This window comes from Gambusia affinis, linkage group LG05, assembly GCF_019740435.1.
Source record: "Gambusia affinis linkage group LG05, SWU_Gaff_1.0, whole genome shotgun sequence".
In the NCBI taxonomy this organism is placed as follows: Eukaryota; Metazoa; Chordata; class Actinopteri; order Cyprinodontiformes; family Poeciliidae; genus Gambusia; species Gambusia affinis.
The window spans coordinates 25,017,989-25,034,871 of record NC_057872.1 but is presented as its reverse complement, the minus strand read 5'-3'; the positions used below and the strand labels follow the sequence as shown (position 1 = coordinate 25,034,871).

Here is a 16,883-nt window from a genome sequence, read left to right as displayed (position 1 = left end):
ATATAAAGTCACTTCCATTGTATAGTTGTGTATAATTATTGCTCATGTTGTTGAAACAAAAATTGCTAGGAAACAAACAGGACGTGTGAGTTTTTGGGTTACTAATATAAGGTGCCTAGAAGAAAGTGGTTGAAAGAAAGCAATTAAAAGTTTGATTAAAATCTGCTAGAATCGACTTAGAGGACTTGGTAATCATACGAAACATGGCTTTGGAGAGATCATTCTAAAAATTAACTTTCTGGCCTGTGTGAGCAAAAATTAACACTTGACAGCACACTAAACACACCATCCCCGGATAAAGGTCAATAACAGGCAAATACTGCAAGAAAACCTGTTAGATGTTGACTTGAATCTCAGGAGGAGGAGGTTCACCTTCCAGTGGGACAGCCAGCAGAAGTTTCTTATAAATGCAATATGGTTCTTCACCCAGAGCACAGCTGCATTAGGGGCAGAACAAACAGTCAAAAAAGAAAAAGGTAATACTGTACAAGTTTTAATATACTCACTGACAGATCCTGTCATTCAAAGAGGACGTATTTTATACATTCTAAACACTGTAAGCTAAAGATGATGAAGTTGGTATCTGAATTATACAGAATTAAAGGGGTTTATCACAGTTTTTTTTTTGTTTTTTTTTTTTTATAATTCAGGATTGAATGTGATTACTCAGTCAAAATCTAAAACATGGTTCAGGGTGCAGGAATTCTTTTAGTATTCTTGTGAAAACACAGACAAAAATATTCTCAATTTTATCATTGAGACAAACACAAATGTTGCATTATTTAGACCACTCAAACCTGGTTTGATGTATTCCTCACTTATCTTCAACCCTATAAAGATGCTTAACCATCTCAAAAACAAATTTAAATAATTAAATTTTTTTGTCAAATTCTTGGTAGTAGAATAGTGATTTCATTCAAGCAAGAATTGCCAGAGGAAAACCATGATCATACAGATCTGCACGGATTGGATTAGATCAAAGCAGATTCATATCTTATAATGTCAAAAGTAATTAGTAATCAGTTCAAATGAAGCAAAGACTGGAAATACATTTAATTTATGAACTGCAATATTACTAGAGTTATGAAAAGTTATTTGACGTTGTTTTGAGTAGCATAATTTATGAAAAAAAAAAAAAAAATTTGCAGAATCTTAAAATACCGAGGAAGTAGTTGGACTAGCTTTGTTGGAGGAGATTCATCTAAATCTGGCAGGAGCTGGACACTTATGCTTCCAGCACACCTCATTATTACTGACCGCTGATAAATATGCCTTTATTGAACAGCAAACATCTGAATCAGGTGTTTTAAAGCAGGGAAGCAACTAAAACATACAGGACGGTCCGCCTTGAAGACCAGGTTTGGGAAAGACTTTAAAAGTGTGTCATAAAAATATTTTTGTCGTCCCAAATAACCAAATTAGATTTTACAAATTGGGACAGCCAGCTTTCAAGCAGAAGAAGAAATATGTCAATTTGAATGACAAATCTGTGTGATTATTCAGCTCCAAATGCTACATTGCAATGAAGCAAGAGCTTTAATAGTATGATAATAGTGAGAGATTATATGAAATATTTTGCTATGTTCAGGATGGATCCATTGCTTAATGCCAAATTTTGCCACACTTTTTCCTTCCACTTAACTTTTAAATAATACTAGGTGTTTGGATGCAGCTCTCTGAATTTAATAACTCCTTATATAGGACATCTGCTGGATAACTGCCAAGCCAGCAATCTTCCACATTGTTGTGACAATTTAAATGACATATGTCCTCTTTTATTCAATCTTGAGTAAAAGTTCAATTATCTGGTAAACAGAACTTTGGGTTTTCATCAGCTGTAAGCCATCTTCATTCAAAGTGAAATGAATGCTTTCTGTGTAATAAGCATGGGTTTTTTTCCTCACTGAATTTGATTTAAATAAGATTTCCGATCAGATTTTCTCCATGTGTCTTTTTTTCACCGCTCAATGTGAAAACAAGTAGTGTATATTCCAACTGACTTTCTGTTGTTCTGACATCTCTTTAGTGTTATTCTCATTTTCCGTGTAAGCCAATTATGTAACACTTAAGGGTTTTTCGGGTCCACAAGGGGTCGTTGTGGTCGCATTGATAAACTTCACACATTTTGTTCAGTCTTTTTGTGACAACAACTTGACATTTTTAGATGTATTCAACGCATTTGACATTTCTATTCGTATCCTGACAACAGTCTAGTAATTCAAAGAAATCCCAGCTGCAGGGAGGGATTTACTTTTCCTTTTTAACTTTTGTTGCAAAATATCCCCTTACGAACAAGATTAAATAAGAAAAAGAAAAATGAAAGCTATACTAGAGAACTATTTTTGCCCTCTTTTCCATTTCTGTGTGTAAATTATTTATGCAATTAGAACGAATTCCGTTTGATGATTTGTACTATTTTATTTTGAAGTTCTTTTTTTGACATCCTGGTTCTTTAGCGCGTCCATAGCTCCACAAAAGACGCGATTCAACGTTTCAAGCTGATGTGATCAATCACTATTGATCCATGAATTCGTTTGCTTGTTTTAATCAGCACCGTGATGATTTTATAAAACGTTTTCTTTTTCTCTTTCATCTGGAAAGAAACAAGAGTTTACCTTATAAATACCATCGTTGGGCACTTTTTTAAAATCAGCACACAAATATATGACTTTTAAATTCAAAGCAGTCAAATGAAATGTAAGTAATGACACTAAATTCAATAATAATAATAATAATAATAATAATAATAATAATAATAATAATAATAATAATAATAATAATAATAATAATAATAATAATTTAAAACAGTATAAACATTAATATTTTTAAATAAAATGTCAACCATGTTAGGTAAAATCAGGAATTTTACCTAAATGTTTGGCTTTTGGACTATAAATTAGATATGAGTGCAATAATAATACTACTAACATTAATAAACAATGTTCGATTTTTAGTTTCAGACAAATCGAATAAAACTATTATTATTATTATTATTATTATTATTATTATTATTATTATTATTATTATTATTATTATTATTATTATTATTATTATTAAGAATAATACAAGATATTTTCGAGAATCTCAGCTCATGATCCATAGTCATTTTACCAGATTGCATTTTTTCTTGCAAACATTAAGGATAAAATAAAACAATACAAATACTGAGAAAGTATTTTTAACTAAACTGAATGTTAAATTTCAGACCTTTTTGCACATAAGGACACTTTAAGAACAAAATAAAGCAGATTCTGCATGTGTGGATCAACTGATGCTGCAGTTTGCCACAGCCACCTCACTGCTCACTGCAGAAGTCTAGCTCTGAATGGAACATCAATTTATTCATTTTGTGTTGATTGGTCCTTCCATCACACAATGCATATGCATCCTTGGGGACTGTAATCGTGAATCACGTGGACATGACCGAGAGAGTGCGTGGGGGGTTTGTTGGATAAGAAATTGTCATTTGTATTGACCAACAGTGCTGACCACTGCAGGGGAGCTAAAAGCAGCGATCCGGGAGAGAACAGCAGTGGTGACTGGGACCGAACTGGCCCACAGGCATGGCAGAAGGTAAACCTGAACGTCGGGACGCTTTTTGCAGAGTTTTATCTTTAAATCGTGCTCGGAGTGCCTTATGGAGGGGCAGGGTTTGGTTGCATTGTTTGGAATGTTATTGGGGTGTGAGGTAGTGGAAGTGGTGGTGGTGGTGGAGATTCTTCAGCAAAAATTCTCCCCCTCCCCACTTCTCATTGTTGAGCAGAGGAGGGGGGATAGGTTGCCAGCCCCCTTTTGTTTACCTCCCCTCTCCCGCTTTCCCTCTCGCTGCGCAGTTTCTGCTTTTCGCAGCATTTTGCATGAAAGTGGCAATCTGTGCGGATTACCCAGTTTGAGGGCTGCAAATAAAAAAAAAAAGAAAGAAAATATTGTATCTTGGGTGCTAATTTTTGACTCAAGGCTGAGGCAGAAGACATGGGTTCCGTTTCTAACCAGGAGTTCCCAGGTGGAGTAAACTTCATGAGCAGCACGTTAATGTTCCGAGTTAATTAAGCTGTTTTCCGATCGACTGTGTCACTGATTGTAAAGGAGCGTTTAAAGGCATTGTTCACACACGTGACGAGCCTTGCACTCAAATTTGACCCTTTAAATAGTTTCATTTTCTGAAAGTTTTGCGTACATTTGAGTGCAAGGTTTACGCTTATTTTTTCAAAAAAGTTTTGCGCGTGTTTCTTGAACAATATTGTGCAACTGCTGGTTTTTAAATCGAAAATATATACTGAATCCTCAGCATGGCGTGCTCAGTCATTGATTCATATCGATTACTGATCCGCAGAAATTAGCATTCTTAAATGTACCAATTTCCTTTTAGTTGGTTAAAGCCGGGCAAGTTTTTTTTGTTTGTTTGTTTTGTAATTTTTATATTTGGATCTTAAGAGTGAACAAATGTTGAATTTGCAGGAGTGTGCAAGACGGAGGGAGATGAGGGACCGAGCACAGAGGAAGACACGCAGTCCTTCCACGGGGTCGGGGTATGCAAGTGGTTCAACGTCCGCATGGGCTTCGGGTTCCTGTCCATGACCAACAGAGAGGGAGTGCCGCTGGACGAACCAGTTGATGTGTTTGTCCATCAGGTAAGTCTGGCCGCACTTCCTGCACAATCCCAACGAAGAAGTTTCAGACTCCTCTTTTCTTTTCCTCTGAACACTTTTAGCCCATTGATCATTCGTTATTTCTCAGTCGTTACTCGTTTCTAATTTAACACAATAAGTTTAAGTGTCTTAATTTTTGTTCTTTTAGTTCTTGCGGCAATTGATTGTAGAGTTTTGAAAAGAGACAAGTTTAGATGCATAGATTGTAAAATCGACTCAGCTTTGCAGTCTAACATGCAGTTGATCAAAGGTAGAACGAAAAGACTATTTTACTTGACTTAGATGGATGTTTGTTGTAAGGAGTTTTCTTTTGAAAAAGAATTGTTTTGTAATATTAGGACATCTCTTGGCATTTTTAGTTAAATTTTTGAAGCAGGAAGAAAAAAAACCCCGATGGAATCACAAGAGGCACAGGGGCGGATTTAACAGGATGTGGGTTTCTGGGCTGCAGTTTTGGTGCCTGCAGGTTTCAGTTCAGGTGATTTGTACGGATCCTAATAACGACCAATGTAATCTCTAAGCAATTTACAAGATATCCACTTTTTCTAAAAGATCCACTTTATGTCTATGAATATATTTGGAGATTAGTCCAGGTGTCAGGCTAATAGATGGGAATTGATGTATGTGCAAAACTCTTTGAACTTGTTCACTGAATTGGTCCCAATGCTGGTGCTAGAGTGATTCTTTTAAAAACACGGTTTGCTTTTTATCTACAACCCATTATCTGAGTCAGAGCCTCATCTCACCTCCCTCTATTTTATATTTTATTTCAATGTCATTGGAGGATGGTAGGGCAGAAAAATTGACTACACAAAACAGATGATTAATTCCTGTAAATTGTTGACTCCTTATTGCTGCTATAATTTATTTACACTGCTTCTTTTTTTAAATAAAAGAGGGTTGCTTGTGAACACAATCCATGGATCGCTAGTACCAGCAGCATAAAAAATGGGATAAGAGCAATATTTACAGCATGCTTTACATAACACAGTTTTAAAGAAACTAGTTGGTAATGACATTTATCAAATCAGTGGAAAACATCAGCGTGAATGCAGGTCAGAAATCTACTTTAGCTCTGTGATGAGCGATATAAAAACAAACAGTGGTAAGATTGATTGTCTTGAGATGATGTGTTGTGACGTGGTTCTATCTTAATAAACTGAACTGAAATTGCTTGTGTTTCTCCAATATTAATCTAACATTTTTTTCTGAATAATGTTGCTTAGTATTATTTTTAATTGGATCAATGCAAAAACAAAGCCCTGGAGTTTTAAAAATGGTACCTTTTGATTGGCTGCTGGTCTCCATGAGTCTTGATCTAGCTTCTGATGAAAGAGGTTCTTCTGTCCCAACTCAGACTTGGTACTGTAAAAGATGATTTATTTGTGTTAGTTTATCAGGAGCAGCAGGGACTGATGCCAAGCAAGAATCAATCAGCTTAGCAGCAAAACCAGTTTGGTGGAGAAGTAAAATTGTGCACAGCACTGAACACATCATTCCCAACGAGAAACAGGATGGTAGCAGCATTATGCTGTGGAGATGCTTTTAATCAGAGTGGACAGGGAAGTTGGTTTGAATTGATAAGAAGATAGTTTTAGAGAAAAGCTGGAAAATCTTGGAAGAAAACCTTGTAGAAGCTTCAAAATATTAGGGCAGGACAACAACCCTACACACAAATAAAGCTGTAATAGAATGGTTTACATCAAAGTGTGTGTGTTAGAATGGTTTGATCAAATTCCTATTTGATCTTAATTATAATACAGCACAGTCAAAGTCAGTTAATCATATAATGTTAGGCTAAGTAAGCTGGGTCGATTGCATTGAGACTTTACAGACACAGAGCAAGAGTGGAAATTAATGGTATTAAACAGAGGAAACCCTCTAGCACATTATTATGACAATCCAACACACATTAGGCAGAGACACTGGTTGAAAGTTACCTTTTATCTTTTTCTTTAGTTGTCTTTTACTCATGCAAAGTACAGAAGGTTGATCGTTAGGTGCACATCAGCTTCAAGGTTTTTTGGCCTTGTCCACAAGTGATTTTTAGTTATTGTATGTCTTGTTTTTAAATAGTTCACTACAAGTATGGCATTATTTCCAGAAAAGTCAGGAAATATCATCCAAAAATGTGCAACTGGCTATGTCAGGCCTATTTGTGGCAATGTGATGAATTCACTAAAATACACTAAAAACAAAGGAAGACACATGGAGCTTTTGCTTAAAGCAGCTTCAGGTGAATTTCACTTTCCACATCCAGATTTTCTTATGTTTGTCCAATACTACAATTGCGTATGTATGTAGTTTAAGCATAGCTAATCAGAGGTTATTTTACAAAGATAAAAGATCATACAAAGGCTAAAATACTACATATAATTTAATTGCATAATCTGAAACTCCCATTTCAATTTCCTGATAGCTGTTCGGGTTAGCTGGTTGCAAAAATATGATAAATTATGGCCTATCTGTCCTGCTGCTAGATGTAGTTTCCCTTTAGTAGATTACGAGTAAAATCTAAAAATAAATTAAATCATTGGTTGTAAAGTACATGGTTGACCGGGAAAAAAAAAGGAAAACAACAAACTCCTGTGGCTCCAATTTGTACCCCAAAATGTCAGGTACCAAACAACCAAACGGGTGAAATGTCCATTATGAAAATGTGTCTGAGGTCAAAAGTTTTACTTTATGAGATACTTGTTTTAAAATTGTTGCTAATTAACTGTTGGCAGAAAATCTAACAACTGATTTTTCTGCCGTTAGAAAATTATTTAAAATGATATTTTTTGAGGTTCTCAAAACTTCAAGTACTTTCCCAGTAACTCCGTGCTGAAGTCTGGCCTGGCTTACACACCTACCAGGCTTACAACAAGGCTACTAAGCTGCACAAAAATGGAGAACAAATAAAAATCTTTTATCATCCTCCCAGAAATGTGTGCACATATTAATGGCAATGAAAACTAAATTATCTTTATTTTAATATCATTTAAGACAGTGGCTTTCTTCTGAATTGAATAACGGTTTACCGATTAGATTTGTGATCCATGAAACACCTTAAATAAACTGTTAAACATCACTGCTTTTCTTGCTTATACTCTTTTCTCTCTGACTTGAGTATAAAAGTTAAGACAACTACTTTAAACTTTGTCAGCAGCAAGTTTCTGCCTTGGTCTCATCTGTGAGAGAGCACCTTCATCTTCTGTCTGATAAGACAACGTTTAGCATGTGAATGAGAGGAATCCCTACAAGCTGCTCATTCACCTCAGAGTTCCTGTCATAAAATGATTAAAGGGTCTCTGCTGTCTGGTCAACCCTTCCACCCTCCTCCCTGTGCCTGTGTGTGTGCTGGCAGTATAGAGGTACACTACAATTTATTGCTAAACCCTTCTTTGAAAAGGACTATTTTTAGGTGCCTTTTCTTGTTTATGCACCAACAATCTATCTTGGGTTGTGAAAACAGCCACTTGCATGAAGTTTGCATGATTTCACATGCAGCCCTGTTTCAGTCTTACTACCATCTGACCGTGATGATGCTTACAGAATTATACTTGTGAGTTTTAATTGAAACCTACAGGAAGCTGGGTATTTCATTACTCATACTCTTAAACAACAGATGATAGAAACCTGCTGTTTAGATCTCCACTAGTTAGAGAGTTAAAGTCATTTGAAGTGGTATTAATATATTATTCTGCAAAGTTCCCATTTGTCAGCATCCAATCCTTTATCAGTTTCCATTTATAAGCTTTGGTATTACTAATTTAATCTACTAACCCTTCAGAGACTGCTAAAAGAATTAATAGCACAAACATTCAACCTTTTGAAAACCAAACATTTTATATTGGATTGTTTTAAATGAAACAATACCTGGATTTTTTTATTGTATCACAATTGATACATTCAGCATTTTGTTATCATGTATTGTGACCTCTTCAACCAAAAATACATGGGTTGCAGGTTTTAATAGCATAAACCTAATACAAAAACAATTGATGCACTGGACCCTACTCCCTTCTAAAGAACCTATCATTTTTATTATGCCACATTATGAAAGATTATTTTTACTGATAAGCCATTTTTTAAATATTTTATTTCCTTGGAAGCATTTGAAAGGGCCTTTAACTCCACAAAAACTTCTTCTTAAAAGATGTTCGTGTCCATTATTGATTTAAATCTTCTACCTGAGGGTAGAAGACAAATGCAGGATGTAACAAAGCAATTTTTTTGAAAGCAGTAGCAACTTTCTTCAAGAGGCAGAGTTTGCAGAAATGTGTGTATCAAAATTCATGCATTTGGTCTTATGGAGTAAAGTATCACATTGAATGGCAAGATTAAAAGAAATTAGATATTTAAGGTGGAATGAAAGTATTTTTCTGCAAACTTTACTCAGGTTTTTTTTTTTTTAAATGTTACCACATCTCACATCAGCTTCAGCTTATTGGCTTTTAGAATGGTCACCATGTATTTCTATTTACCATAGCTTGTTAAAAGCAGGATGTGAAAAATAAGAAAATGCCGTCTTAAAATTTCGAACAGATTATTGAAATCCTCTAACAAAACCGCTTTTGCAATAATTGATTTCAATGTGTCATGATTGATACATTAATCTTTTCTCATTATGTATTTATCTATTTTCCCTAATCAAATGTAGCTACAAGCACCTGATTCACTACACTGACCTTTAAGATACACCTGAATACCTAAGGTATCACAAGTAATACACAGACTTTCATCACAGTTTTCTTTAAAATATCTACTGTTGTTTCAGTTAAGTCATCTTGGACTTTGGTCCTCAATAAGAGACTAGAAGATGAAAATAGTATGTGATACAGCAGGAAAGGCAAAGTAAAAGCATTTCAAAGAGGCAGAAGCCTCAGTAATGAGCATACAAAAATTATGGTGTTTATAAGGTTAATAAGCCATAAATAAAAATAACCTGCTGAGTTAAACATAGGTTTGTGAGTTGCATTGATCAAAAAAGTAATAATGTCGACTTTTTTCATTAGAGAAAATTGATGCAGAGAATCTGACAAAAAGTAAAGCCATGCATCCTAAAATTAGTGGCCACGCGTCGAGGAAAAATTAAGTCCCACGGTTCGCTGGCCTTTGTGCTGGTGGACAATAGAGCCATGCATCCGAATCAAGCACCCCTCAGCCGTGCCCCGAGTCCCTCTTTGTCCCAGCAGAAGTCTTTCTATTGTCCCTCTCCACTCTGATGTCTTTCTTTGCCTTGCTTCGCTTCCAGACATATTCTAATGTAGTTTACTCTAGACCCCACAAATAGCCTCTCCACATCAGGTCCTTGAAGGATAAAAAGAAGAAAAGAAACCCCCCATCCTGATGCTTTACCTGTGTGAGAGTGGCCATGTGGTAGGTTGAGGGTGAGTTATGGGGGTGGGGATGTTCACACGTTTGAGAGAGGAAGTGGATTAACGGTCACCGGGTGACGAGTGGTACTGGGACGTCCATGTTGCCAATCAGATGTCATTTCTCACAAATGGTGTTCAAAATGTAAAATATTATACAGACCATGCTTGTTTTTCAAATGGGGCTGGGTGGGAGATTTGTAGTTCACCAAAACCTCTGATTGTCTTTTTCAAGAGCAGCGTTTAAAGATTTAATCCTTGTTTTTCAGAAGCCCGTTTCCAAGATGACTCCCATTACAATGAATTGAGTGTTTTGTTGGGTTCCAAAGAGTTTTGACCTACAAAGAATCCAGACGTTTAGTTATAAGACACAAAAGGATGAAGCTTTGCTCCAAAATAAAATCAAAGAGACAGGATTACCGTTTTATCAAAGCAGATTTGCTAAATTACAGCTGGCTGTTCTTATGTCAACAGTTTGCAGTCTGCGTGACAATATAATCTTACAATCCCACCTAGGGATTTGTTTTTTGAGGGGCTTCCCATGATGCTTTAACCAGTCTGAGGTATTTATCCACAAACCTGTGCCACACCTTTTTTTCTGTTTTATCTTTCCTGCATTTGTTTTGGAGGTGGAAATGCTCTTTGCACATGTTAAGTAGAGAGCTCTTTTCTCTTCAGGTGACTGTGGCATCAATAAAAAGGCAGTTAAACATTCAAGCCTGCAGGCCCATTGTTTATTAAGTAAGCAGATCCACCTAATGTCATCAAACCTGTAACAAAGTGAAGTTATCAGCCCCTTTCCACAAAAATCTTGAGTGAAAACGATGCTATCAAGGTGAGATATTAGTCATTTGTGCTCCTTGTCAGTTTATATTTTTTCAAATCTTTCTGCCAAACAACTATCCGAGGAATGTCACCCTGACCCCCAGCTTTCACAGAGAGATGCCTTACTTGCCGTGTCACCCCACCCCCAACGTGAGCACCAACCCCTGCATCCTGTAGTTTAGGGTTAGTGGTGGTGGTCAGTGTGTTAGTGGAGCTTTGTGATGTGGGTGGGAAAAAAAGGTGGGGGTGGGGGCAGCAGTGTGGAATGCTGCTCCTCCAGTGAGGATGGGGGATGAGGAAGAGTGGGGAGGGGGGGTTGAAGATTATCCTCGTCAGTTTTTTCTCCTAAATGCAGAAAAGTAATACGAAAATTCACCATTGACTCACCATCACTTTTGCAGTGCATGGTGATGTGAAAACTAGCTGTGGAGAATGAATGATGAGCTTTGTATGGCTTCCTTATCTGGTTATAGGCATAAAACAACAAAATACTTGATAAGAGCAGTTGGGTTCTGATTTTAAACTGGAATAAATGTTTGGTGGTCAGAGTTTCTACAAGCCTATGGTAGCCGTGATCTAGTCAACAGGGGCAAAATCATCTTCAGTTTTTCCCACATAAACGAGTTGAAGAGAAATCAAGCACCCCTTCTATCAGATTTACTGTGAGATAAATGATTTGGTTTCCCAAACCACAAGAGGTTAAAGTTGAATGAGCTCCTGCTTTGTTGCCTTTCAGAGCAAGCTGCACATGGAAGGTTTCCGCAGCCTGAAGGAAGGCGAAGCGGTCGAGTTTACCTTCAAGAAGTCATCGAAGGGCCTCGAGTCGCAGCGGGTTACTGGACCGGGCGGCATCCACTGTGTGGGCAGCGAGCGGAGACCCAAAGGCAAAAAGGTCCAAAAGCGCCGCTCAAAGGGAGACAGGTACCTACTGGCAAACTGGGAGGTTTTAACACAACAGAGGTTTTAACTATTTCAAGATTTTGAATAAAAGAGTGTGAGGGTAATTTGAAAAAAATAAATAAAAGGACTACATCAAACCACAGAAATAGAGAAAATTACCCAAAAGGGAGGGTTTTAAAGATGCTGCACAGGAAAAGAAATATTCCTAAATACTATGCCTGAAAATTTCAGTGACAATATCAATCACAACACACATTTTTCAGACTCATCTTCCTTGACCATTTCTGTGTGCTGACCACTCTCCATAAGCTTTAGCACCTTAGCCATAAAAAGTAGACATTGAGTGTTGACATTATTGACTAATATCCTGCTGATCAGATATATTATCAATTGGCAGAGCCTGAATCTGTTGCTCTCAAAATATAATACAATGTCCAAGCAATCCATTAAAACTGCAATATTTCACACAATAAGGCAAAAATGATTGCACATCCTTTTATTGTGGTTTCCTAGTTTTAACCCTTTATTACCTGAAGGAACAGAAACCAAAATTTATCTACATTTTATAAATTGGGTTTTACATTCAATACTTTGGGCAAAACATTTTTTTTCTTTAATGCCTGTTAAGTTAAATAATGAGACTCACAATTTCACTTCAGATTTTCTGTGAAACATTTAGTCTTTTTGCAGTTAATAATTACATCATGTGTCCTAATCTTGGAAGAATTTCACTAAAGACAATAACTGGCAAAGGCATAATGTGATACTAAGACCTCAGTCAGGGACAAAATAGTCTTTTGAACTAAGATTCACATAGAATTGTGTTGTTGTAAAGTGTTTGTGATATTTTTATGTGTTCTGCTTGGATCTGATATACAATGGTGTTGTAGTTCCTCTTCACTTTTGTGCCTTTCCCTGGATCCCAACCCCCCGCTTTGAGCTCTGCTGAGGGTCACATCAGCAGGGCCTGACGTGTGACCTGGATCAATAACTGTTTAAATCTGCTCGTCCCTGGTGAATTCAGATCTGCCCACTTTCTCCCTCTTCCTACCAGCCCTCCTCAATGGACAGAAGTTTTCCTCTTTATCCAAAATTAATCATGCAGACTTTAGATTTCCCTTTTACTTTTCTCAAGATAAGATGCAAATTTGTTGATTACTATAGGTGATTTTGTTTGAATATAGCTTGATGCAGACATGGAGGTATCCAATAATACAGCAAACAATTCACACATCATAACTTTATCCAAATCCATGTTTTGAGAGTAAAAGGAAAGATTTAATCTAATTGGTGCAAAGGCAGAAATAACATAAAGGGATTCATTCACAAAGCCGGAATTAAAATGTAGCTTTATCTTAAGATCCAAAGATGGACTACAAGGTAACTATGTGGCTCTTATCAGGAGAAACTAAAGGAGTTAAAGAGATCAGTGTTTGTGGATCACTCCGAGCGTCAGCATAATGCAAGGTTAGAGGTGTATCAACTTCACCACATGTCAGTTGTGATTACAACCAGAGCGAAGTGAGTGTGAGAACAGAGATCATTATGGGCTCAAATAGTCCTGGGAGGCCGTCGTGGTTCAATACTTCTCCACAGACCTCTCTGATTCATGGGTAAGGTGCGTTTTCTCCTCGTCACTTTGTGTTATGCAACACTAGATTGTACTCCATGGATTGAGATGTGATTAACTGATGAACTTTTATTAAAAAATTGTTTGTGTTTGTCTATAAATTAGAAGCACTGTGAAGTATCTGTGGAGCAGTACTGACTTTGTATCTTATTTACAGAGAGTCGCTGTTCTAGCTTGGTTCAGATCACTGATAAACTCGCGTATCTATCACTTTGCAAAGGGGAAAAGTTCCTGTTCATTTAATTGATAACAGATGCAGGAGCCCAGGCAAGGGGCGTTAAGGGTCATAGTTGTCATAGCAACCGTGTATGAATAAAAGGAAGAGGGCTGGGGGCTTGGATGGGATTGGAGGGAGGTTGGAGGTCAGGGTTCAGAGGTCATTACTGCAGCTTTTTTAGACAAAGGGACCACTTCCACTTTCCTCCTGATGGATGCTGATGTGAGGAGCCTCTGTGATGGTGACGGTATAGACCTTGACACCACTCAAACAGGGAGGGCCACAAAGCCAACCTGACCCTTCGGCAGCCGCACCGTCCAAACCTCATCTGCTGCCACAAAGGTGGCCGAGGGAGTCCAGGGAGGCACCGAGTAACTGCCCCACGCCCACCACCCATCTGTCTTCCACCCCTGTACGCGTGGCCATTCTATAAATGATGTCCAAACAGCGGTGGCCGATGGCAGCCTGATGCCTTCAGCTGACCTCTATGCATAGAGTCTAACTAAAGTTCAATGGTAATGACATTTGTGCCACACTTTTCAACTGGCCCCAACTGGAAGCTTCTCTCAGTGACAAGCTGACAAATAGCACAAACTGTACAACTCTAAAGAAAAGCCTTCAGTAACTTTGCCAAACTGCTTGCTAAAATATTGCCTTTAATTGCAGTTGTGTTTCCTAACCTAGGATTATTTCAGTGACAAACAGTTTTGAAATGTTCTTAAATCTTGTTCTCCTCATGAAGTTCTGCACCATCCCCTCAAATGCCCTTTGAATTGGTGAGTTATGTAAAAATTCAAGCTAGGGCTTAGGAGGTGGAATATTGCCATCTAGAGGCGGAAATGTATAATTTAGAATCCTTGAATCATAAATGGTCCCAAGTTACTTTATTAAAATGTTTCTCCAGGAAGATTTACATATTTTTAGTAAAGTAGAACATTTTGGGGAGATTTTAAAGGAAATATGATAGACTACTAGTCTATCATTCCAAACAAATGGAAAAGTAAAATGTCTCTTTGAGGCAACTGTGATTAATATTCCATAATTTACTGTATTAAAATATTATATTAATAGCAACTTCAAGATATGTTAACTCGTCCCTGATACAGGTGAAATTAGCTTATGGCACTGTTTTGCATTACTGAAATATTATTGTAATTTTGTGGTCAGCTTGGCAAAAATCTGCTCTTACAAAGAAAAAGGCTCAAACATACATGCCCCTGCAGATTTTTTGCATTTTTTCCATTTACAACCACAAAATTTAACCACAAAATTGTATGGACTTGGATTTGTTGTAATAGTAACAGCAGAAGGAGCAAGATACATATTTTTTCTTTAACATAAAAATCTGAAAAGAGCAAAGTGCACTGCTGTTGATCTAGTTTTACTCTGATATGCTTAAATGAAATTGAGTGCCTTCAGAAGTTACTTACCTTGTAAGTAATTTCTGTGTAATTTCTTGTAAGTTTAATTGCAGCTGTTCTGCAAAGATATAAATGGCATGATGAAGGTCAGAGATAATGTCGAGACTTAAAACACACCGTAGGGAGTTATAAAAACAATATCCCAAGCTTGGGGCATCTCAGTGTTCACTGCCCAACCCATTATCCAAAAACAGAAAGAGAATCCTACACCTGCATAGCTACCGAGACATGGCCGTCCAACCAAACAGATGGAGCTAAGGGGGAGAACATTAGTTTGAGAAGCTGTGAATGTGCTGTTGCAGAGATCCACAGCTAACCCAACATGCCAAACCATGTTGGGTTATGTCATGATGCTGTAAATCCAACAAAAAATTATGATATGTACCACTCCTCATAGTATCCATACTTTCTCAAAACAGATATTTCATTCCATTGGATGCTCACAATCTGTTCTTTCTCAGGTTTATGTCAAAGGTAAGCTTTGTGCTTTCTCTTGTAGATGTTATAACTGCGGAGGCCTGGATCATCACGCCAAAGAGTGCAAGTTACCACCCCAGCCCAAGAGGTGCCACTTCTGCCAGAGCATCGACCACATGGTTGCCAGCTGTCCAGTAAAAGCACAACAGTCCTCACCGGTTTCTCAGGGAAAACCGTCCCCCTTGAAAGGAGACGAGGGGGAACACAGCCAGCCGGCGCCACCTCCTGAAACATCTGATTAAATGGGAGATCGAGCCTCGCCGAAGCACAGAAGCCAATCAAATTGCTTCGACGGTTGAGAGAGGGGACATAATTCTCCTCCCTAGCTGTTGAAGCTGCTTTTGGAATTCCCTCAGGTTAAAAACACTCATGAAGAATGTTTTCTTTATTATTTTTTATTTGGTGTAACACTCAGGAATAATGCTTCATTGTTGCACTCAGGAAGTTTAAATGTATAAATTCTTGCTACCAGGAAAGGTATTCCAAAAACATTGGAATACGTAGAGATAATACTGAATGGTGTTCACAGGCATTTGCAGATTTCTTTTATGTAACTGCACTTTCCTTGTGAGCTTTATTAATCAATTTTGTTTGCATTATACTCAATGTGTTGAGAATAGACCTAAACTTTTGCTGCCTTACTATTCAGTATCCTTCCTGACTGTTACACCTTTCTGTCGACAAAGCACAGATGTACCGGACAGTGTCTCTGTGATGAATGTTAGCTAATGGGTTGTGTGGGGAGGGAGGAACGGGGTGTTGATTTGGAAAGAAAGAAAAAACACAAAACGGGTTTAAGGGTATAGGTATAGGCAATGCACTGTTGTGAGATTTGCCAATATTGCTGTTGACCATCCAGATTTCTGGGGCCAAATGAATGTCAGACCAAAAAGTGTTTTCTGGGTTTTGGTCAATTATTTTGTTTTATAATTTGATTTTTATCTTTTTAGTCCTCAGCATTTTGCTGGCTGTTCTGGTCTGCCTCACTAGTGCATGTTAGGTCTGATATTTATAGATATCTGATTTTAGTTGGGATTAAATCAAATCCTTTTTGCACTACAGAATGTATACAGAATGAAAACTATCCATCATATACCACCTTAAAGAGTCAACCTGACCTGCAGCGATTCAGTTTCACACTCTGCTGCACTGTACGCATGTACTTTAAGACCTGAGAAATTAAAACCACCTTGTGGTTATTGGGTAAAATCATGAGGTCAATTGACTTCTGAAGCACTCTTTTCATTTCAGCCAAATCTTGACAGCACAAAACCAAGATTCTCACCTCATCAGTCCCAGTCTGTTACTTTGTTTCCTGTCACAATGTCCAAACATCAGAAGCTTGCAGAAAAGTCCCTGGTGTCCCGACAATGTTTAAAATTATGAGTATACTGAGTTTAAAGC

General features: G+C 37.5%; 1 protein-coding gene across 2 annotated transcripts; it reads left to right on the top strand.

Annotated features, from left to right (window-relative positions):
- Nucleotides 1–3,498: 3,498 nt before the first annotated feature.
- lin28aa (lin-28 homolog Aa) lies at nucleotides 3,499–16,357 on the top strand. Of its 2 annotated transcripts, none has more exons than XM_044118029.1 (4): nucleotides 3,499–3,573; nucleotides 4,459–4,631; nucleotides 11,571–11,755; nucleotides 15,502–16,357. In XM_044118029.1, exons 1-4 carry the CDS (start codon nucleotides 3,564–3,566, stop codon nucleotides 15,719–15,721), a joined length of 588 nt encoding a protein of 195 aa, XP_043973964.1. In that variant the 5' UTR covers nucleotides 3,499–3,563; the 3' UTR covers nucleotides 15,722–16,357. The 2 variants fall into 2 exon arrangements, with proteins under 2 accessions (XP_043973964.1, XP_043973963.1); XM_044118028.1 differs by lacking the exon at nucleotides 3,499–3,573 and adding an exon at nucleotides 3,876–4,003.
- Nucleotides 16,358–16,883: the final 526 nt, after the last annotated feature.